At 38.6% G+C, this 23,741-nt stretch overlaps 2 protein-coding genes across 4 annotated transcripts in view; one reads left to right on the top strand and one right to left on the bottom strand.

Annotated features, from left to right (window-relative positions):
• The window catches only part of RRAS2 (RAS related 2), a 133,061-nt gene extending 127,260 nt beyond the window's left edge, over positions 1-5,801 (top strand). For 2 of the 3 annotated variants that reach the window (XM_070473405.1, XM_070473404.1), the window contains exons 5-6: positions 3,056-3,174; positions 4,961-5,801. In XM_070473405.1, coding sequence (XP_070329506.1) covers positions 3,056-3,174; positions 4,961-5,048 — 207 coding nt within the window. In that variant the 3' untranslated portion in view covers positions 5,049-5,801. The remainder of the gene's footprint in view (positions 1-3,055; positions 3,175-4,960) is intronic. The other variant, XR_011489966.1, reaches the window with a different exon arrangement.
• Positions 5,802-19,215: 13,414 nt separating this feature from the next.
• SPON1 (spondin 1) overlaps positions 19,216-23,741 on the bottom strand; it is a 302,143-nt gene continuing 297,617 nt past the window's right edge. Inside the window, exons 15-16 of the mRNA XM_020873051.2 lie at positions 22,371-22,634; positions 19,216-20,925 (exon numbers count right to left, since the gene is read on the bottom strand). Of these exons, the coding sequence (XP_020728710.2) occupies positions 20,762-20,925; positions 22,371-22,634 (428 nt within the window). The 3' untranslated portion in view covers positions 19,216-20,761. The remainder of the gene's footprint in view (positions 20,926-22,370; positions 22,635-23,741) is intronic.

Below are 23,741 nucleotides of genomic sequence, written 5' to 3'. Positions count from 1 at the left end.
TTGAGGAGTAATATTCTTAAGGATGTGTATTTCCCTCCCACAATCAAATTACCTTATATTAGTAAAGTAAGTAATTCCTTGAGATTGACATGTCTCAAATATTTATTTTTACCTTCAAAGTAAATGAAGAGAGACATAAGTATTTGGTCATACTCTATTTCCTTAATGTATATTTATTAAATAATTGCTATGTGCTCTTCTAGGTTCTGGGTGTACAAAGGCAAATAGACCACAGCTTAGCTGAAAATGGCATAATGGTGGGAGAATGAGAAGACAAAACAAAAAATTGTAGTGTGTTGGCTTTTTTTGCTAGTCATTAAAGAATGTGATGGGCATTCTGGGATATTGTAAAGAACAACAGTAAGAAAGTTTTTGATTGCTCAAGTCTTGAATTGTTAGTATGAAATGAATTAGTATAGAGTTGGGAGAGAAGGGAGGACATCCCAGGAAGAAGGAACAGAATTTTTGACATGAGGCTCTATTTGTAGGAAGGAATTTCATGTCAACTTTTCTTAAAAAGGAATTTTCCTTTCTAAATTGGTGGCTCTTCAAAGCTTTCTTTTCATACTTGGCTTCCTTACTCATTGTTAATTGCTTGCTTAATTTGATTGATTTATATTTCAAACCATAGGCCTTATGATACATGTACTGTTGTGAAGGAGAGGCAGAGTAAAATTTAAAACTGTTAAACTTACATATACCAGTGCTGTGTAGAACCTGCCTGCCACTCTTTTGAAAAACAACAGGGTATAATCTGTTATAAAGTAATTGTTAGATGTATACATGCTAATGTAATATCCTAATGATATTTCACTGAAGGTGCTGAATTTTGTGAATGTAATATTAATTAGGAGAACAAGCTATATGAAAGGAATAGGTGGAACAATACTTTGAGCTGAAATAGGGCCAGGACTAATTCATATTGTAATCAACCACAGTGGCAAACTCACTGAGAAGTTAATATCTAAAAATTTATTTCAAAAGCAAAGGTGAAATAAAGACTTCTCCCAGATATACAAAAATGGAAAGAATTTATTACCAGCAGACTTATGTTAAAAAAATGCAAAAAGAGAAAAACTATACCAAATGGAAATCTAGATCTATACAAAGAAATGAAGAACACCTTTACTCATTTATGTGGGTAAATATAAATTACTTTTATTATTGTTGCTTAAATCTTAATGGGATGTTTAAAACAAAAATAGTGTAGTTGGTAATAATAAAAATTATCAGAAGAAAGAAACACTGTTAATAGTCTTAAACTATACATGGATTGACATTCCATTTGAATTAGACAGAAGTGAAACATGTATATTATAAACTAAAGCAATTATAAAAATAACATAATACATACCTAGTTCATTAGCCAACCAAGATGATAAAATGGAATTGTGAAAACAGTACAGCTTACTTAATGCTGAAAGACTAAATGCTTTGTCCCTAAGATCAGAAACAAATCAAAAGTATCCCCTTCCACTGTTGTCTTCGAGGTTCCAGGCAATATGGAAGGGTCAGAAAAAGAATGCAAATGCATCCACATTAGAAATAAAGCAACAAAAAACTGTCTTTATTAACAAATGGCATGATTGCTTATATAAAAAGAGTCTGTAGCATTTACAAAAATAAAAACAAACACCTAGATAAGTGGATTTAGCATAATTTCAGAGTCTAAGATAAAGGTACAAAAATTATGATTCTGGTTTTTCAGAGAAAAATCTATATCATTGAAAAAAGATGAGAAGAATGTGGTTCTGTATGGATGACAGGTTCCTAAATTTTCTATTTTTTCCTTTTGCTCATCTATTATTTTCTAATCTGTATTTTTTTTTTTGTGGTAATGGCAGCAGTGAGTCTTTTTTTTTTGAAATACATATTTTCAGCCCCACCATATAAATATAACTGTAAAATATCAATAATAATAATCATATTTTAGCCCTGTACATTTAAAACACATATAGGACATTTACTTATATTCAGTTAGCGTTTTCTTATTCTGATCTGGCATTTATATGTCATCAGCAAATCCACCCTTCCATGCTTGCCTTCCTTCATTGCCTCATATAAGGAAGTCATTATGAGGTTGTGTGGTCCTATTCATTGTTCCCCCCCCCCCCCCCCCCACGTATTTATTGGGAGTCCTCTGTATACCAAGTACTGGGGAATGCATATGGGAAGAAGATCCGTGGCTTCTTGATGCTTGCTATGCTCTCTCTTGACTTGCTGTATTCCAGCCATTCTAGGCTTCTTCAATTCCTGGAACTTGGAGCACCCTCACACCTGCTATTTCCTTTGTCAGGGATACGTTATTTTAACTTTTTATTTTGTGCTGGGTGTAGCCGGTTAACCATGCTGTGATAGTTTCAGGTGGACAGTGAGGGGACTCAGCCATACATGTACATGTATCCATTCTCCCCAAGTTCCCCTCCCACCTGGCTGCCACATAACTTTGTTGAGCAGAGTTCCATGTGCTGTATAGTAGGACTTTGTTGGTCATCCATTCTAAATATAGCACTGTGTGTATGTCCATCCCCAGGTCCCTAACAATCCCTTTCCTTTATCCTCTCCCCAGTGCCTGCAACCATAATGAGTTTGTTCTCTAAGTCTGTGAGTGTGTTTCTGTTCTGTAAATAAGTTCATTTGTGTCATTTCTTTTTGGATTCTGCATATAAGAGGGATACTTCTTCACCTCGACCCAACTCCATAGTCTTTGTTTGGTTCCTAACCTGAATATCACTTCTTCAGGCAGGCTTTCCCTGACCTGCCTAGAAGGGTTATAGACTCTCATACCTCTTTGTATACATGCCAGTATTTATCACTGTTGTATTGAATACTTTTGAGTAATCACTAGGCTAACACCTTGCCTCTGTCATGTTCTGCGTTTTTGAGCAGAGCTGGGCTTCAGCAGTATGTGTTAAGCTGTTAAGTCTCTTGGTTCATCTCACGACAGACAAACTTGGTCTCTGGCTGGATTAACAGTGCAGTCGGTGGCCAAGCAGTAGATAGAGCAGATCTAATTGTTAATACTGTACCTCAAACACAACTCTTGGAATTTCAGGTAACACAGGAAGAAGGACAGCAATTAGCACGGCAACTTAAGGTAACATACATGGAGGCATCAGCAAAGATTAGGATGAATGTAGATCAAGCTTTCCATGAACTTGTCCGGGTTATAAGGTAAGCAGAACACATACCAGATGTTTGTTTTAATTTATTGTATTTGATGCGTAGTCATGCTGTGCTTTTTAAAATAATTAACTGGGGGAAAAAAAAATCACCGTTAAATATTTTTAGTAAGAAGGAGGAAATTGTAGGAGTGATTCTTGGAATCGTTTTTGACATAATATGTTAAAACTTTAACTATGTACGTATTCTAGTTGCTTCCAAAAAGCCTAATTTTATTATGTTGAAGTAGAGTACAGATAGATTTTGAAAAGAACCAATGCAGCTTCCAAAGGCAGAGGTGGTATGAAGGTAGTGAGGACAGCAGCTCACACTTGAATGGTGACCTTTGTTAGATCCTGTGCTAAGTGCTTAGTGTGTATTACTGCAGTTATCCCCCACCACAGCCCAATAATGCCCCCGCTCTGAGATGAGAAAACAGGTACAGAGAGGTTAAATGATTGGAGCATATTAAAATGGCAGAGCTGGGACTTAAATCTGGGTCTCTCATTCCAGAGCCTGTGTGTGCTCTTAGCTTTGCTTCTCATCCATTCCCTGCTGGCTACGAGGAAACCAGGCCTTAAGGATTCAGCAGTCCCGCAGGACACGAAGTATGATATCCACACTTCACAGAGGCTTTCTGTTAGCTGGCCTAGGGGGCCCCTGTGATTCAGAAAGTGTTAATGGGTTCCAGGAAGCTTGAGGTGGTGAGTGAGATAGGCTGGAGTTTTTGTGTGTGTGAGAAAGAGTGAGTTGCTTTAATGGGCGGGATTTGGTTAGTTTGCTGGTTTGGCCCCTACTTCACCCTCTTTTCTTAGATCTGCTGGTTTCTTTGCTAGTTAGTTTGACAAGTATATGGACCTAGTTCCTGTTAGTTGTACATCTAAGGTGAATTGACATCTGAGCTATGGGCTTCTATTTTACTTTTTTTTTTTTTTTAGCCCCTTTCAAGGCATTCTCTGTGGGGTGGAAAAGAAGTGAAGATTGTCTTTTTATTTTTTTAGTAGTTTGTTAAAACCCAAATTCTGTTATTCTTTTAAGGCATGTAGAGTTTCAGTTTCTCAAGTTGGAAAAGATTTGAGAAGTGAATAGTGATGTACAACATTGTGAATAAATGTAAAGCCACTGCCCTGTACATTTAAGAATGGTTAAGATGATAAATTTTATGTGTATTTTACCATATGAACCAGTGCTTAAAAAATTTTTTTTATTGCTTTTTTGAGATATTTTGTCCTTGGTTTTGGTTCTCAGAATTGATCCGTATTTATCAGTCAGTCAGGAGTGAAGAGGGGGTAAAGGAGACTTTTTTTGTGCCAGAGACTGTTAGACATTTAAACATAAACAAAAATCTTCAGTCCTCATAGCAAACTGTGATAGGTAGGGTTTTATTATCCCTCCTATTATAACACAGCTCAGAGAGGAAACTAGCTTCTCTAATACAGACTTGTAGCTACAAAGTGGCAGAACCGAGATGGGAATGGCTTACCTCATAAGGGCAGATACTCTATTGATACTCCTTCCTAAGGATACTTGGAGTCATGGAATTTCAAACTGGGAAGGGAACTTAGAGGTTGTTGAGTTCAGCATCTCACCTAATTGAAGACTTGCCCATAAATGAAACTCAGCCAGGTTTGCTTATGCATTTGTATGTCCCTACCCCCAGCGATTGGCTTTGATTCTTTCATTGAAACTTAACACCGACATGCATATGCACGAAAACCAGATTGGTCCAACAGTAACCTGCATTTGTAGCAATATATTACCAAAAAGACAATTATCTGTAGATTTTTCTGTCTTACAGGAAATTTCAAGAGCAGGAATGTCCTCCTTCACCAGAACCAACACGGAAAGAAAAAGACAAGAAAGGCTGCCATTGTGTCATTTTCTAAGAATCTCTTGAATTTTAGCTACCAACTGCCAGGAAAGCCCTCATCTTCTCCTCTTCTCCTTACAGTTTACATCATGTTGGTACCTTTCTAGCCTTAGATGAATGATCACCGTGGTAGCCTTAGACCAAGAAGCTGGCTAATCCTTTCCATGAAGCTAATCCAATGGTCATTTCAAGACAGATTTAATGGAAACACTAAGGCTGCTTCAAAGATTATCTGATTCCTTTAAAATGTATATCTATATACACAGACACATTCTTTTTTTTTTTTTTTTTAAAGCTTACTTTTAATAGGGATGAATCAGTTTTGGAATCAAAGCTGTTTGCCAAGCTGAAGTCATCAGTTGTGAAATAACTTTTAACTTCTGGAATCATATTGCCTACTGTTACTCTAAATAGAAACATAGGGAGTTTTTTAAAATGTGAATTTTTGCCTATCTCTAAAAATTTTGATGTCAACTTTAGTTAACCTTAAATACACTGAATTGAATCCACAAACGTGAGACATCTCAGACCTTTCCTGATGCTATAGCCTTTGTTTTCCAGTGGCCAAAATACCAAAATGCCTATTGTATTTATAGGTTAAAAACTGCGTGTAAAGCCTTTGCTGTTACTCCTACTCTTAAAGATAATATTCTGTGTGGCCAAATATTTGGACTCATTCTGGACTTAGGCATTTCACTGTTCTTGGTATTTTAATTTAACTCTTTTTCACAGCCATGTTGAGAGTAAAAATAAATAATTTCTGTCTGTCTTCCTTTTCACGTATTTCTGGATAAGGGATTCAAAAAACTAAAACTGTTTTTGTTTTGTAATATAAAATATGGAATTGATCTTTCCAGGGTCAGAGATGATTAATGTTTTGCTATATACTTTTATACATTATTTTCTTATCAAACTAGTTAACAAGTATTTTTATATGTTTGTAAGCAAATATGCTTTCACAGCATACCTTGTGTATATGTAAAGATAAGTATTTAATTCTCACTGTTCACTTTTAACTGACAAAGAGAAAAAAAAGTGAAAACTACAAAAACTGTGGTAGAATCCTACATGCTGTTCTGGTCCTGGTTGTACCCACCTCTGGCCAGTCACATAGCTACTCAATAAACCTTCCCAATAGAGTACAACAGGATGAGAATCTGAAATCACTTCCAATATCCCCTACTAGATATTGACTGTTCTATCAAGTAGTAAGTGGTAAAACCTTTAACTGACAAGTAGTATAACTGTGGATGACTTCCGACTTTGTTTTTTAATTCTGTGGATTGTGTTTAAACAATTCAAAAGTTTGTTCCTGATTTTGAGATACTAAGTGGTATTGCACAGTTGTCACTTTATTGAATGTGTACAACAGTTTCATGAAGTTTATAAAGCGTACCCTTGTATAGCTTCAGGTGCTAGAATTAAAATTGATCTGTTATCACAAGATGATGCTTAATGACTTGTTATTTTGGTGGTTTGTTGGAGGAAACTTATTTGTAGTTCTATGCCGTTGACCTTGGATTTGAATCTAAGATCAGTACTGGTTATTTAGTAGGTGAACTTGAAATGAAATGGAATCTTGTGTTTTAGTGTTTCTGGTGATTTCCTGAATATTTTCTTAAGTCATTGTTTCTCAGATTTTTTCTGTGAAGTGCTCCTGACAGAGATGCGAAACTGTAGAGAAGAGAGGAGGGTGAATATATACACATACACCCTCTCTGGAGAAGCAAAGCACGCACATTTGTTTGAATGCCTATTAAAATTACTACAGCACTTATTCTGTGGGTTTTGATGCTATAGTACTATCTCATATCCTTGTTAATACTTTCAAGTTGGGGAATTTCTTTTATTTATCATTTGTAACTTCAGGTAGTAAGAGACTGTCTATACAAACATTCATATTTAGTGGGAAATCTTTTATTTTATTATGAGTAAATGCTTGGTAGCAAAGCAGCCTGGATGTTAAATTTTATTATCTCAATTTACTTTTTTTCCCCCCTCTGTGTGCTTCACTTGGATGCCTTTTACTCCTATATGTTCAAGTCCCCTAACCTTTTCTTCTGTTGTTCAATCTGCTGTCAATCCCATCCAATGAATTTTTCATTTCAGACCTTACAGTTTTTCCTCCTTCTGTAGACCTGGTTTTTTTCGTTTGTTTAAATATATCTTCTGTTTCTTTCCTCATTATGTTTATGTATTTTTCTTATCCAGCCCCTCTCAGCTGAGTTCCTCGAGAATTGAGTCTAATGCCTTGCCTGTTGTATGTGGTGAATTAACTTCTCTTCTGTGCGTTTGGAATGGTTCTTGCTGTATACCATGCTTGAGATAATTGAGAAAATAATCCCTCAAATAACTTTTTTTGTAGTGCTTAATTCTCTTGCAGAACCCTGATTGAGTAAGGCTGCTTTGAATAGTTGAACATAGTTATAATAGCTGTGTGATATCCTTGTCCACTGATCATCTTTTTAATTTTTGGATCTCTTTCTGTTCACTTTTTTCTTGTTATGGTCTCATTTTCTTGCTTCTTTGCATGTCTGTTAAGTTTTTATTAGATGCTGGACATTATGGATTTTTTGTTGTTGGATGCCTAGATTTTGTTGCCTTCATTAAGGATTGTTGGGCTTTGTTCTGGTCGCCGGTTAATTTCTGTGTAGTTCAGTTTGATCCTTTCAAGTCTTGTTTTTAAACTTCATGCAGTCTCAAGTAGCTTTTTTTTCCAGGAATAGTTCAGCTCCACAACTGAGGTATGGCCCATGTGGGGTCTTTACTGAGTGCTATGTATAATCAGTGAAGACTCTCCAGTTTGGCTTGTGAGAACTCAAGACGATTCCTAGCCGCACATGAGCTCTTTTCACAGCTCCTGGGTCATTTCCCTAGCCTCCTGGAGTTTCGCCTTATGCATGCAAATATTAATATTTAACAAAGACTCGTTGACTCTCTGCATATTTTTGGAGCTCTTTTTTTCTCTCTCCCCTCCAGAAGTTTGTGCTGCAGCTTTCAGCTGCTTCAGACTTCCTGATCTCCAGTCGTCTGTCTTTTCAGCTCAGGGAAGCATTTGTGCCCTGCTTGGAATCCCCTGCCCCCTCTGCAGTCTGGAATGTGCCTCTAGGCAGAAGGCCAGGACAGTCTTAAGGCTTAGTTTATTTGTTTCCCTTTCCTCAGGGTTGTAGTCCTGTGCTGCCTGGTGTGTTTAAAAACAGTTGTTTCACATATTTACTCAGGCTTTCTGATTGTCTAAGGTAGGAGGGTAAGATTTGGTTCATGCTATTCCATGACTGAAAGATGAGGTCTTTCCCATTTTATTTCCATCATATAATCAAAGGTGCCTTGTAGCCATAAATCTATGACTTGAAATCTTCTCACAGACCAGCCTCCTGGTGTGAATAGCGCTTGTCTGTGTGGTCATTCTTTTCCCTCTCTAGCCAGGAGGCTGGCAAACTTTATCTGTGAAGGATCAGTTAGTAAATATCATTGTGGGGTTTGCAAGCCATGTGGTGTTTGTCCCAGACACTGAACTCTGCCACTGCAGCACCAAAGCAGCCATAAGCAATCTGTAAATGAAAGAATGTGGCTGTGTTCCAATGAAACCTCATTTGTGGACACTGAAATTTATACTTCATGTCATTTTCATTTGTCATGAAATGTTAAATTTTTTTTTTTCCAAAGAATTCATTTAAAATTGTAAAAATCATTCTGTACAGATGGCAGACTGGATATGATCTGTGGGCCATGGTTTGCCAATCCTGCTCTCTTAACACACTTAACATTTGAGATTACATTCCCAACTTTAGAAGCTCTTAAGTATGTAGAAATTCTTTCAAACAGGATTTCCTGAATTAACAGTCATGAGTTTCTGCCCTAGGAATTTTCTCCCTATATTGTTTGCTTGGGGCTTTACAACATTCCATATTTGGACATTATGCCCTATTGACACACCTCTTACATTGAGGATTCTCTGTATTTGGAGCCTCAGAGTTTTGTAACATAGATTGGTCTTTTTATCCTTTGACTTAAAATTCAGTGTAACAAAGTTGTATATACTTGAGTTCTAATTTGTTCCTCTTCTAGCTTTTCATCACCACTTGTTTTATTTATTTATTTATTTTCCCCATTCCTGTACATAGTGATGCCATTGAACAAATAACTGACAGATAAATAGGAGAGGATTATAAAGCGATAGGTTTCTGTATCACTTGAACACATGGGTACTTAACCAGTGACTGCTTATGAAGTTTCAAAGTACTTTTGAGGGGGGGGAGGCATTTTAATTTAAAAAAAATTTATTATAGTTGATTTACAATGATGTGTTACTTTCAGCTATACAGTGAAGCCATTTAGTTTTACATATGTTCATTCTTTTTTAGATTCTTTTCTCACACCGGTAATCAGAGTAGAGTTCCCAGTGCTATACAATAGGTCCCTGTTGGTTTTCTGTCTTAAATAGAGTAATGTGTGTATGTTCATCCAGGCTTCTGATTTATCCCTCCTGTGTTTTTCCTGTGGTGACTATCAGTTTGTTTTTGAAATCTGTAAGTTTGCTTCTGTTTTGTAAATAAGTTCATTTGTATCATTAAAAAAAAATTAGATTCCACATGAGTGATATCATATGATATTTGTCTTCGTCTGATTTACTTAGTATGATATCCCTGGGCCCATACATGTTGCTGCAGATGGCATGATTTCATTCTTTTTATGGCTAATATTCCATTGTACATATATACAATATATATGTACCCCATCTTCTTTATCCATTCAGCTGTTGATGGACATACAGGTTGCTTCCATGTCTTGGCTTGTAAATATTGCTGCAGTGAACATTGGGATACATGTATCTCTTTTGATTATGGTTTTCTCTAAACATGTGCCCAGGAGTGGGATTGGGATTGCTAGATCCTATCTAGTTTTAGTTTTTTAAGGAACCTCCATACTGTTTTCTATAGTGATTGTATCAATTTACATTTCTACCTGTAGTATAGGCGGATTCCCTTTTCTCTATACTCTCCAGCATTTATTGTTTATAGACTTTTTGATGGTGGCCATTCTGATTGGTGTGTGGTGATACTACATTGGATTGTAGTTTTGATTTGCGTTTCTCTAATAATTGGTGATGTTGCTTCATGTGCTTTTGTCCCTCTGTATGTCTTCTTTGGGGAAATATCTATTTAGATTTGCCCATTTTTTGATTGCATTGTTTTTTGACGTGAGCTACATGAGCTGTTTATATATTTTGGAGATTAATCCCTTGTCAGTCACTTACTTTGTAAATGCTTTCTCTCATTCTGTTGGTTGTCTTTTCGTTTTGTTTATGGTTTCCTTTGCTGTGCATGCACTTTTAATTTGGTCCCAATTGTTTTTGTTTTTATTTTCATTACTTTTGGAGGTGGATCAAAAAATAAATTGCTGCCATTTGTCAAAAGGTGTTCTGCTTATGTTTTTCTCTTAAGAGTTTATAGTGTCTAGCCTTACATTTAGGTTTTGTTCCATTTTGAGTTTATTTTTGTATATGCTGTTAGAGAATGTTCTAATTTCATTCTTTCACCTGTAGCTGTCCAGTTTTCTCAGTACCACTTGTTGAAGAGACTGTCTTTTCTTCCTTGTCTATTCTTCCCTTTGTCATAGATCAATTGACAGTAGATGCATGGATTTATTTCTGGGCTTTCTATATGGTTCCATTGATCTATATTTCTGTTTTTGTGCCAGTATCATACTGTTTTGATGACTGCAGCTTTGTAGTATAGTCAGAAGTTAGGGAGCCTGATTTCCTCCAGTTCCATCTTTCTTTCTCTAGATTGGGTTTTTTGTATCTCCATACAAATTTAAAACTTCGGGGGTTTTTGTGTTTCCATAAATATTTTGGTTTTTTAATGTCTTCATACAAATTAAAAATTTTTTTCATTTTAGTTCTGTGGAGAATGCCATTGGTAATTTGATAGGGATTGCATTGAATCTGTAGATTACCTTCAGTAGTATACTCATTTTGACAGTATTGATTTTTCTAATCCAGGGACATGGTATCTTTCCATCTGTTTGTGTCATCATTGACTTCTTTCATCAACATTTTACAGTTTCCAGAGTACCAGTCTTGTCTCCTTAGGTAGGTTTATTCCTAGGTCTTTATTCTTTTTGATGCAATGGTGAGATTGTTTCCTTCATTTCTCTTTCTGATCTTTCATAGTTAGTGTATACAGATATAGCAGATTTTTGTGTATTAATTTTGTGTCCTGCAACTTGACTGAATTTGTGACAAGCTCTCATAGTTTTTTGGTAGCCTCTTTAGGATTTTCTGCATGTAGTTCTATGCCCACTTTCTTAGAGAGTTTTTATCCTAAATAAGTATTTTTTCAAAAGCTTTCTCTGTGAATCTTTTGAGATGATCATATGGTTTTAATTCTTCAATTTGTTAATGTAATGTATCACACTGGTTTGAAGATATGAGAAATCCTTGCATCCCTGGGATAAATCCCACTTGATCATGGTGTATGATTGTTTTCATGTATTATTGGATTCGGTTTGCCAGTATTTCTTTTTTTAAAAAATGCATTTATTTTTAATTGAATAATTGCTTTACAGTATTGTGTTGGTTTCTATCTGACAGTATTTCATTGAGTATTTTTGCATCTATGTTCATCAGTGATACTGCCCTATGATTTTCTTTCTTTCTTTTTTTTTTTTGTGGTATCCTTGTCTTATTTTGTTAGAGTGATGGTGGCCTCATAGAATGAGTTTGGGAGTATTCCTTCCTCTGCAGTTTTTGGAAGAGTTTCAGAAGGATAGGTTTTAATTCTTTTCTGAATGTTTGTTAGAATTCACCTCTGAAGCCATCTGATCTTGGATTTTTGTTTTGGAAGTTTTTAAATCACATTTTCAATCTCAGCACTTGTGATAGGTCTGTTCATAGTTTCCATTTCTTCCTGGTTCAGTTTTGGAAGAATGTACCTTTCTAAGAATTTGGCCATTTCTTCTAGATTGTCTATTATATTGGCATATAGTTGTAGTTGTCTCTTTTGATGCTTTGTATTTCTGTGGTGTCAGTTGTAACTTTTTTCATTTATAATTTTATTGATTTGAGTCCTCTCCCTTTTTTTCTTGATAAATCTGGCTAAAAGTTATCAATTTGATTTATCTTCTCAAAGAACCATCTTTTAGTTTCATTGACCTTTGCTGTTTTTTTATTTCATTTATTTCTGTTCTGATCTTTATGATTTCTTTCCTTCTACTAACTTTGGGTTTTGTTTTTTCTTCTTTCTCTAGTTGCTTTAGGTGTAAGGTTAGGTTGTTTAAGGTTTCTCTTTTTTCCTGAGGTAAGATTGTACTGCTCTAAATCTCCTTCTTAGAACTGCCTTTGCTGCATCCCATATGTTTTTTTGGATCGAAGTGTCTCATTATCATTTGTCTCAGGTATCCTTCTTTGTCTGTTGCAACATCCTTTATTTTAAAGTCTATTTTTCTGAATGAGTATTGCCACTCCAGCTTTCTTTTGATATCCATGTGCATAGAATATCTTTTTCTATCTGCTCACTTGGTCTGTATGTGTTGCTAGTTCTGAAGTGGGTCTCTTATAGACAGCATATTGGTTTATTTTTGTATATCTAGTCAGCCAATCTGTGTCTTTTGGTTGGAGCATTTAATCCATTTACATATGACATGAAGTTTCTTATTACCATTTTGTTAACTTTTTTGTTTTTGAAGATCTTTTTCTTTCCTTCCTCTTTTCTTATGATTCGATGTCTATGTTTAGTGATGTGCTTAGATTGCTTTTTCTTTTGTTTGTATCTGTTGTAGTTTTTTTTGGTGGTTCCCATGAGGTTTTGATGTAGCAGTCTATATATGAACAAGATTGTTTCAAGTTGCTCATCTCTTAATTTCAAATGTATTGTCAGTGTCCTACATTTGTACTATTCTTTTCTCATGATTGCTGGTTTTGATACTGTTATTTGTGTGTGAATGATTTTTTAACTTTATGAGATTCCCCATTTGTAATTTTCTTGTTTCTAGAAATGAAGAAAATTTTCATTTTTCACATAGAGAAGTTTCTTTAGGATTTGCTATAGTGCTGGTCTACTGGTGCTTTTTTTTAAAGCTTCTAATTCTTTAATTTAAAAAGATTCTTTAATTTTTTAAGCTTTAATTCTTTAAGCTTTTGCTTATCTGTAAAACTTTTGATTCTCTGTTGAATCTCAACAAGAGTCTTTCTGGGTAGAGTATTCTTGGTTGTAGTTTTTTCCCTTTCATCTCTTTAAATATATTGAGCCATCCTGTCTGACCTATAGAGTTTCTGCTGAAAAGTCAGCTGATAGTCTTATGGAGGTTCCCTTGTATTGTTATTTGTTGCTTTTCCCTTGTTGCTTTTAATATTTTTTCTTTGTCTTTAATTTTTGTGTTTGATTATGTGTGTCTTGGCATGTTCCTCCTTGAGTTTTATCTTGTATGGGACTCTGCACTTCTTGGACTTGAGTGTTTCCTTTCTCATGTTAGGAAGTTTTTGACTATAATCAATTCAAATATTTCTCAGGTCCTTCCTCTTTTCCTTCTGGGACCTCTATAATGTGAATGTTGGTGCATTTAATTTTGTCTCTGAGGTCTCTGAGACTGTCCTAGTTTCTTTCCATTCTTTTTTCTTTTTCGTGTTCTGTGGCAGTAATTTCTGCCACTCTATCTTCCAGCTCACTTACTCATTTTTCTACCTCAGTTATTCTCCCATTGATTCCTTCTAGTATATTTTTCATTCCAGTTATTGTATTGTTCATCTCTGTTCTTTAAATCTTCCAGCTCTCTATTAAACATCCCTTGTAACTTCTTTGTGCTCTAATTCTCTTTCGAGATCTTGGATCATCTTTACTACTTTTGCTCTAAATTATTTTTCAGTTAGGCTGCCTATCTCTACTTCAGTTGTTCTTGTGGGGTTTTATCTTGTTTCTTTGTCTGGAATATATTTCTCCATTGTCTCTTTTGTCTTCGTTTCTGTGTTTGTGGTCTCCTTTCTGCTGGCAGGAGGATCATAGCTCCTCTTCCTTCTAGTGTTTGCCCACTGTGGTGGGTGAGGTCGGTTCGGGGCCTTGTGAAGGCTTCCTGGTGAGAAGGACTGCTGCCTGCCCACTGGTGGCTGGAGCTGGGTCTTGTCCCTCTGGTGGACAAGGCCACATTAAGGGGTGTGCTTATGGGTGGCTGTGAGCTCAGTGTGGCTTGAGGCACCCTGTCTGCTGATGGGTGGGGCTGTGTTCCTGTCCTGCTGGTTGTCTGGCCTGAGACACTAACCTGAGTAGGGCCAGGTCTTGATGCCAAAATGGTGGCCATCAGGAGAGCTCACACCTGTCAGTATTCTCTGGGGCTTCTGCCCCTGGAGCTTCTTGTCCTGCCCCACCATGAGTCACAGTGGATCTCCAGCTCCTGTGGAGTTCCTGCTTTGTGCTGGGTCCCAGTGTGCTGAAACCTTGTATGCATCCTGCAAGAGTGAAGTCTCTGTTTCCTCCAGCCCTGTGGACCTGCACTAAAGCCCCACTGGCCTTCAAAGGTAAATGCTTTGGGAATTCCTTCTCCTGATGCCAGATGTGGGAGAACCTCTGTGATACAGTTTTTTTTTTTCTAATTTGTGAGCCACCCACCTGGTGGGCATGGGATTTGATTATGTCATGAAAGTGTTTCTCCTGCCATCTCCTTGTGGCTTCTAAAGGCATTTTAATTTGAACATAGATTTTCTGTGCAAGACTTCATTGGGTGTTCTGGGGAATGGATAGATTTCCTTCCTACAAATTACTCAGTGTCTAGTGGGGGAAGATAAAGAGTGACAAAAACAAATGTCAAGACTGTAGAGTTAAGGCAGAGTGTGAGGAGTGTGTAAAAGTTGTCAAATGCAGCAGAAGTGATGGTTTTATATTCCTCCTGGAAAATCAGAGAGAGCTTAGCTGCTTAATTAGAAGTGATGTTTTTGCTGGAGCTTGATGTATTGGTAGGCTTTGGGGTGGCAAGAGAGGAGTAGAGTGAGATGTGGAAAGGCTGGGGAAAAGCCCAGGCAGAAGCACAGAGTTGGCAGCACACAGGGCGTGTTCTGGGATTGGAACTGTACTCTAAAAGGATTTCAGTGCAATTGGGAAAAAATGAGTAGACTGGGCTTGGGTTGTGAAGGGCTTTAAATATAGTGGCCCTTCTGTATATAATGGGGAACCACCAGGCATTCTGAACAGGGATTGTCTGAATCCAGTCTTGTATAGTAAGGATGATGAAGTGTGGATTTTAAGGAGGGGTAGTCAGGTAAGAGGCTATTGGAGTCATGGAATCTATTTTTTTTTCTGTTTGTTCTGCCACTTTCTCTGAGCCTCTCTGGTCTTGCACCCATGTTATTGCAATGGCCTGTGAAGTAGTCTTTATTTCCATCTTGCCCCAACAAAGCCTTTCTGTCAGTGCAGCCAAAGGGATCTTTTTTAGACCATAAATTGAATGTTACACTGCTGCTTAAAATCTGTCATCCTCTCAATGTACTTGAAGTAGCATTTGAATACCTTCCCATAGTGTACAAGGAAATCTTTTGCAGGATCTGTCATCTTCCTGCTTCTCCCTTACATTCAAGCTGACTTGCTTTCTCACACCCTAGAACATGCAGTGTTTTCCAAATCACTTGCTTCACTTGACTGTTGGAATTAGCCGTTTCCCTCTTTTGCTCTTGGCTTAGATGCCACCTCAGAGAGCCCTCTTGGACCACCTCATTCTAGTATCACACTGCCCTGTATTTATTTCATGATTCTTACCCACCATGTATAACTGAATATCATTAGCCCTATGAGGCAGAACTGTACCTATTGGGTTTACTGCTTTACCCATGTTGCCTGGCATATGCTGAAAACCATTTGATGAATGAACAAGGGGCACAGATAGCCTTCTAGTTAGAAGACAAAATATATGACGACTGTGGCAGGTACATACATAGTTAGTCCAGGAGGCATTGAGAAATAGGGATTGATTTGTGAAAGAAGAGGCTGGAACTAAAAGCTGCAGATTTGGAATTGATCTATTGTGAGCTAATGATTGGAGAGGTAGGAGTGAATTGAGGCAGAAAGTGTATTTGAGAGAACATCCAGGGTAAAATTTTTTGGGGAAACGAACATTTAGGAAATTAAAAGGCAGAAGAAAGCCAGGAGAAGCAGCCCATAATTGGAAAGACTCAGGAGACTGTTGTCAAGGAAGTTTAGGGTAGTTATATGAGCTTTGGGTGCTGCTCAAGGATTGGGGAATGAGGAGCAGCAGTGCGTGTTTAGAGATTGCTGGTGAGTTCGAGAGATTCATTTTGGCCATCTGGTTGTAGTGTGATTGGAGGAAAAGGAAGTGAAGGAAGGAAGCTAGGGTTACCATTCTGACAAATTTTGTGGCATAATCAGTGGGTGATAGGGCAGCTGTCTTGCTTGATAGGGTAGGATGTTGGAGGAATAAGAAAATGAGCCAGTGCAGGGCACTCAGTCATAGACATGTAAGTGTGTGCATCTTGGAAGTAGCTATTCCCATTTGCATATGTGAGCCTTGAGAGATTGAGAAGCTTCTGGTTTGCAGGCGACATTCCTTTCTGACTGATGAGTGGGAATGGCGTAGTGCAGTGCTTCTCAGACTGAGGTGAAGGACTGGTTAAAAAAAATTTTTTTTTTTTAAATCTCCACTGTCCTGAAACGATACAGTTCACTAAATACAAAATATGAACTGTTAGAAACATAATCATACTCTGGGCTATTGTGGCAATGTCAAATTAAAAGTTTCTGAATGCTTTTGTTTTTCGTTGTAGGATGGTAATGGTCAGTTTGTGGATGTTTTCAGGCTGCAGTCTCTCTCGGAGTGGCACTAACGCAGTGTGTGAGGGAGCAGGAGACCCAGGGATTTTTCATGAGTGGCTCATCTGAGTTCTTAGATGGCTTGGTAATTTCCAGGTTAAGATCACCCAGGAGGAGTTACATGCTTACACTAGCCAAAAGGGACTCTTAAACTCTCAGTGCTGTAATCAGTAGTGTTGAATAAGATGTTGTTCCCTTTCCCTTCTAATACTTAAAATTCTTAATATTTGAAGTAAGTTGTCTAAACACAGAACACTTAAACTTTGAAAATTATTACCTTAAATAGGAGTACCATTAAAATATGAGAACTGTTACCAGTAAGTTGTAAAACCAGGAAGAAAGTAAGGACATATTCTGAGATTTATGAAGAATTTAGAGCAATATGAGAAAGTGATAATGAATGCCAGTTTTACCCCACCAGTCCCTCGCTCCCTTGTACACCAAGAAATGCCTGCTTTGTGTTGAAGCTGGCTTGAGTTGTATTTCTATCACTTAGGACTGAAAATGTCCTGGAAAAAAAAATACAGATGCAAAACTGTCACCCAGCTATCATCAGAGATAAATGCAGTTCCAGACTTTTCACTCAACATAATGGCGTTCAGTGACCCCCCTGCCAGGATACCATCAGTACTTGCTCTCAAGATGGAAACTGGCAAATTGTGGAGGTGGGCAGAGAAATCCTTTAGTGTAAGAAAGTTTGTTACCAAGCCTGAGGCCAGAAAAGGTAAAAATAACAGTGGTTTGAACCCAGGCTTCTTCCTTTGCCCGACAGAGCACACTTGACAGTGTCTAGAGCAGTGTCTAAGTGTCTAAGGATGCCATTATTTAAATTCGACATTTTAGTGTAGATCTTTTGCTTACGGATTTCAAAGGATTTAAATTGAAAAATTATCTTCATCCTTGTTAGCATTCAGCTGCTATTTATAGTTTGTTACAGCATCTCTTTTTCAGAAAGGACTATTTTCATTCATTCTCCCTATTTTGAGTAAGATGAAAAATGAAATCATTTAGTTATGAAAATTAATAGCACCAAAGAGTAGAATGTCTGTCTGTCTTGATGCTGTGTTGTAATTGGAGATTGAACATTTATGTTTATAATCTTATTTGGACTATACTGTCCATTTCTTGACATAAATATTTAACTCTGAGGGGAAAGGGGCCAGCTGTACAGTCCTAGTACAGTTTAATATTTAACTCCTTTAAACTGAAACATGTGGGCTGTTGGTTAGGCCACAGAAGTAATTTGACATTGCAGATTTTTGTGTCGTGATGTTTTAGCTGTGGACTTGACCTGGATTAAGTTTCTGGAGAATTGTGGTCATGTGAGAACGTATAGTGTGTCCTTACTTCCTGGAAGAAGTACACAGACCTTGACTGTGTCTAAAACATGCTTAATATACAAAGTCCAAATTAAAAATAGCACATCATCATTTAAATTTTTTCAGTTCTGGGTCTGAAGAAGCCCAGGCTTTATTTTTATTTGTTACAACAGAGTATCTTCAAATAATGCATCGTCAAGGTGACAGGTGAGTGACCCCATGTCTGTTTGGGGAATATATCTCTGATCTTATTTTCATTTTAAAATGTGGATGTAAATTGAAGTCTGAGTGGTTTGGCCTTGATAAAAATACACACAATTATAGCTGTTCTTTGTATGGCAGTTTTTACTGGGTGTCTTATGTTTACTATCTCAAGTGGAAGTCCAAACAAATTTTATTTTGTAGTAAAAAGTCTTTATTTCCAAAAGATTGGTTAACCAGAAAAACTATAAACCACCTAACACAAGATTTTGGTAAGAAAGAGATTTGACGTTTCATATAAATTCCCCCTTGCAAACAAAAAAGAATTAACACTGATGTAACAAGAAACATGTTACCCATTCTTATTCATTAACCAGTTGCCTGGTTTTAAGTCTCCAAAATTTGGATTAAAATTTACCCAAATAGGGACCGGACAGAACATGAGATACTAGGGCGGCTTGTCCTCAGCTTACTTAGGAATCGCCACTATATGGAACTTCGATTTTCATGGATTGGGAGGAGGGATACTTTTAGATAGCTAAGAGTAATGTTGGAAAAGCAAGCAGATTCTATATCAGGGCTTTTTTCTTTTGTGCAAATAGAAATTAAACCTCTTTATTTCTTTATGTTTTGTACTGCTTTGTACAAGGGAGGAGGAAGCAATTCACTTGAACGATTGAAAAAAAAAATGTTGGGAACAATTCAGACCCCCAGAAAGCTCAGGAATGGGAATAGTGGTCCCTCCAGAATGAGGGTGCAAAAGGCATATCTCTTACTGAATATGACTGAAATGAATTACAATTGTAAAAAAAGACCCAACCTTCTGAACACTGAATTAGTTTAAAACACAAAAGACAGACCCAATGAGTTTTTTATTGAATAGTCTCTCTTGTAGTTAAAACAGTACAGATTCAAGGCTGTAGCATATATATATATAGTGTTGTGTTTGGAATATCCTGATGTATTTAATGCAGATTCTTAAAGTAGTGTATTCAAAGCATTGTATGCATCTCATCCATGGTACATATTTGGATTAAGCACGATAAAGAAGGCCTGCAACAGGAGCAGAACAGTAATTTTAACAGTAAATGAGTGAGTAGAAACTGCTGATGGACTCAAGTTGGTAAAATGTCCTTTTACACTAATCCTTGGTAGTCAGTCTCCCTGAATTTGGTGTGCTTGTGTTTGGAAGGGGATGGAAAACCATGACCCTCCCTATGGTTGTGTCAGAGGACCAGACCCTTGGTGTAGAGGGCTGATGTATGTAAGTTTGACTTCCCACCAGATTTTTCTGCTAACTTGATTCTGTGACATTCCTTTCTCCCTGGATTTGTCTTGGTCTCTGAAACTCTCTCTCTACATACAAAATTTTATGACTATAAAAAACCCTTTCAAGTTCTGAGATAGTATTTTTGTTGAAGGAATGGCTTGGTGGGCTGCAGACAAACTCGGCAGAATGTTTGCATAACTGAAAAAAAGGTTTTCTTGTTAGAAACTGGTTTGCTAATTTAAAAGTCTGTGTTGGAAGGTTTAAAAAACTCAAGCCTGGGACTGCTCTAGAGGCCAGTTTTGCTGCTGTGGTTCTAGTAAGGATCTAGGATCACAAGGTTCCTAAGGCTGGCTTCCTAAGAGAATTATATCCAAAATAACCCAAAAGAAGGGAATAATAATTTCTAGACTCGGTATGTTTTACCCCTAAGAACTGGTTATATTTTTTTAAAAAGCAGCCATCATTTCTTTCCTTTGGAGTATCAGGAACCAGTATTAGGGGTTGAGATACTGGATTCAGAGTTTCTCAGTGAAAGAAGAAAGCCACTCAACATCAGTTCTCTTCGTGTTTGCCAGCTGTTTTCCCCAAGAACTGTGATGACTGAGGAGACTCCACAAGGGACCCTAAAGTTCCACTAAATGAGAAGAGAGAAGCAAACAGTAGTTTGCTGCAAGAGCAAGCAGGCTACAGGCAAGAGTGAGGGGAATCTGCTCTCATTCCCACCCAATCAGGAAAGTCTCCCCACTGCTGCGCCCTGGCACCGATGCACAGGGTCAGCTGCGGGCACAGCTGCCTCTCCATGTGGGGAGGCCGGGGTCTCTGTCCTGCTGCCCAGGTGGATGCTCGAGAGGGACACGTTCTGTTCTGCACAGGTGACTGACACTACTCACTTGTGCTGGAGGAGGGCCGGCTAAGGACGAGGGAGGCCCCCCCCATCCCCGTCTGTGCCCACCAAGAAGTGTACAGAAGGGTGGCCCAGGCATCCACAGGACTACTGGGTGGATCACCTTGCAGAAATGAAAACTAGTGTACACGATTTAAACTGCCTTAAACAAACAAGCAAACAAACGATCCAGCCGTTGGTGCCTCTGGGGGTCTAGAGTGCAGCCCTGGGACATGTGTACCCTGGTTAACACGGATGGACATTGCATGCCCTGATCTCCTTCTTGTCTTTGCAGCTGGTAAACTGGGAGCTTTTGAACCTCTTCTTCACAGTCATGTAGCGTTCCTGGATCCCTCCTCCGCACAGTTTGGTGCATTCTGACCAGGCTGTCCAAGGACGCATCCTGCAGCCTGAAAGCATGAGAAGGCCTGGTTAGGCCAGCAGACACGGCGGGAAGAACAAGGAGACTGAACTCTAGTAAACAACTGTCAAACCTAGGTAGTTGTCTGGACTTCTCTGATCTTATATGTAATAATTTGTTGAGTTCTTATAACATATGTTAGCTTATAGGTGATTGACTGTTAAAATGGTCCATTAGTACTTTGCAGCTCTTCCCCATCAAGGAGCAGAGTCTCCTCCTCCACCCTTAGAATCTGGTTTTGTCTATATGACTTGCTTTTGGCCAGTGGAACACGAGCAAGCATGGCTTGAAAAAAAAGCCCTTGGGAACCTTTTCCACCACAGTGTAAGCAAGCGTGGTTATGCTGGGGAGACGACGTGGACAGATGCCCCAGAAACACAGGTGAGGCCACTCTAGACCTTCTAGCCCCGCATGAGCCACCAGCTGGACGGCAGCCACTCAAATAAGCCTAAGCTAAACCCCGCAGGAATCATCCAGCTAAGTCAATCCAAGTAACTGCCCTACAGAATCCTGTAAATTTCATTTGTTTTGGAGTGGCTCATTAATGCAGCAACCAGCCAAGGAGCAAGTAACCACTTCCTCTAATGCTTTGCTCTCCCAATTGCTTAGCTTCCCCAGTATCAAGTAAACTCAGGTATAATTGATTATTTTTCTCATGTAAATAGACTTTCCTTTCTCAGAGAAAACATCCCTGACCCAGGATTAGGTTAGATCGTAGTTAAAAAAAAAAACAACTTCCATAGCACTGTCTATATTAGGTTGGTGTGAAAATGATTGCGGATTTTGCATTGTTGAAGTTTGTCATTGATACTGGAATGCATTCTAAATAGATGTGGTTATGTCATATGTCATTTTAATGCACATTTCTCAGCTTTTTTGTTTTGCTAGTGACATTACTTGCTGTTGATTTTATATTTATATTAGACTATGGAAATGATATTAGACAAAAAGCTGTCCCCAGCTATTGTTTCATTGTTTTGCTGATACTGCGCTCTTGGCTGGGACCAGCTTATTCACAGTGAAGCCCTAAGGAGGATTTTTTTTTTTTTTTCCAGTTTTGGAACTCCTTAGGTTATACTGAAGGAGGGGCACACATAAGCTCTCTCCTCATTTACAGAGAAAATTTAAATCAGTCTTTGTGCTTCCGTTTTTGCCACCTCAAGACCACTCAACACAGGCCTGTTAAAAGTCAGTCTGTTACTTAAAACCTTGGCCTGCAGGATCAAGTCCTCAGCAGCCAGTAGACCTTTCCTGGTCTGGTCCCTGTCCTCTGTCTGCGGCCTGGTTTCCTGCCTCCCCTATACTGTGTGTTCTTCTAGAGCCCACTTACCACTTGTTCTTGGGTACCTCAGTTCCTTTGCAATAACAACGCCTGATCCCTTGAAACACCCTTCTTTTACATCTCCCTGAACGCCAGCCCACACTTGGCAGTACCTGGAAACTGGTCCCCGTCCGACTCCTCCCTCAGCTGTTCACTCCTCCGACTCTCTCGGGCCTCCCTCCAGCGCAGGTTCTGGATGGATGGATTTCGGAGGCATTTCCGGATGCGGCACTTTTTCCGCTGTACAGTCTCTGGGCAGGGTGCGCCTCCAAACTGGGGCTCCATTTGGATCATGCGGGTTCGAATCATGTGTCCTTTCCCACATGACTTGTTACATTCCGACCACTGGGACCACTCCGTGAGCTCACAGTCAATGGCTGGCAAGACACAGATGGGCATGAGTGTATCTCACTCTGAAATAAGATTTGGATACTTACTTTTCTTTGAACATCTTGACACAAGCCTCTGGGAAATGCAAAGCAGGTACTGTTACCCCATTTTTACGGAGGAAGAAACTGAGGCTCTAGGAGACAGACTGACTATCCAGCCCACATGGTTGGTAAGCAGTGGATGCAGAATTGGTGCCCCAATTGAAACCCACACACTGTGCCCTCTTTATGATTTGAAAAGGCTTTTGGGGGGACTTTGAAGATTAGTTCGGAGCCTTTTGCTCTAAGCTTCTGGAGTGTTGTCAAATTAGCCTCAGGTGGCCCAGACCAGCTTTCCACAACCAAGGATCCTGATTCCCTGAGGGAAGGCACAGCTCACTGGTGCCATTTACCCCCGTGGACTAATGATACTAAGGACACTGTGACTTTTGCAGTAAGAGCCAGGCAGAATCTCTTGTTCTCACATCATCCTGGGTCTTATATATGGTGATCGTCAAAACACACAGGAGTCAGAAACAGGAAATTCAGTAGGGAAGAAGGAAGGAGCAAGTGGTGTCATGGATTATCATGATAAAAGATCCAGCCAGTTTTCATTAAGCCAGCATCTCACACATGTGGAGGAAAGCTAACACCTCTTGAGTGATTCTCAGGATGTCTTCTAGGGAGGCAGATGATCCCAAACTGCACTGCCTCTGCAAAGTGGGGACCAGGCTGGCTGGATCTAGGAAGAACTCATTTTGTTCATGGTCTGCCCTTCTCCCTGTGGGAGCTCCGGCAGCTTTCCCATCTACAACATGGGGATAACGATATTTTTCTTGTTGGGTTGTGAGGATTGAGTGAAGTAATACTCTCAGCCCAGTTCCTGGCCCACAGTGAGTATTCCATAAATGTTCTTTTTCTTCTCTCTCCATTCACTGGGCCCTGTGGATATAGAGTTTTGTTTAAGTTGGTAACAGCATCTCAGAAGATTCCAGAACCCCAGCTCCAATGAACTGTGTAGAACTTGGGGTCGATCTTAGTAAAAGCCTGAGGCTTTAATTGGATGGTTAGGTCATCTCCACACATGACTTTGGTTAAAATAGCTCAGAAAGTGTA

This window comes from Odocoileus virginianus, chromosome 10 (genome assembly GCF_023699985.2).
Source record: "Odocoileus virginianus isolate 20LAN1187 ecotype Illinois chromosome 10, Ovbor_1.2, whole genome shotgun sequence".
Taxonomy (NCBI): domain Eukaryota; kingdom Metazoa; phylum Chordata; class Mammalia; order Artiodactyla; family Cervidae; genus Odocoileus; species Odocoileus virginianus.
This window is presented reverse-complemented; position numbering and strand designations above follow the sequence as displayed.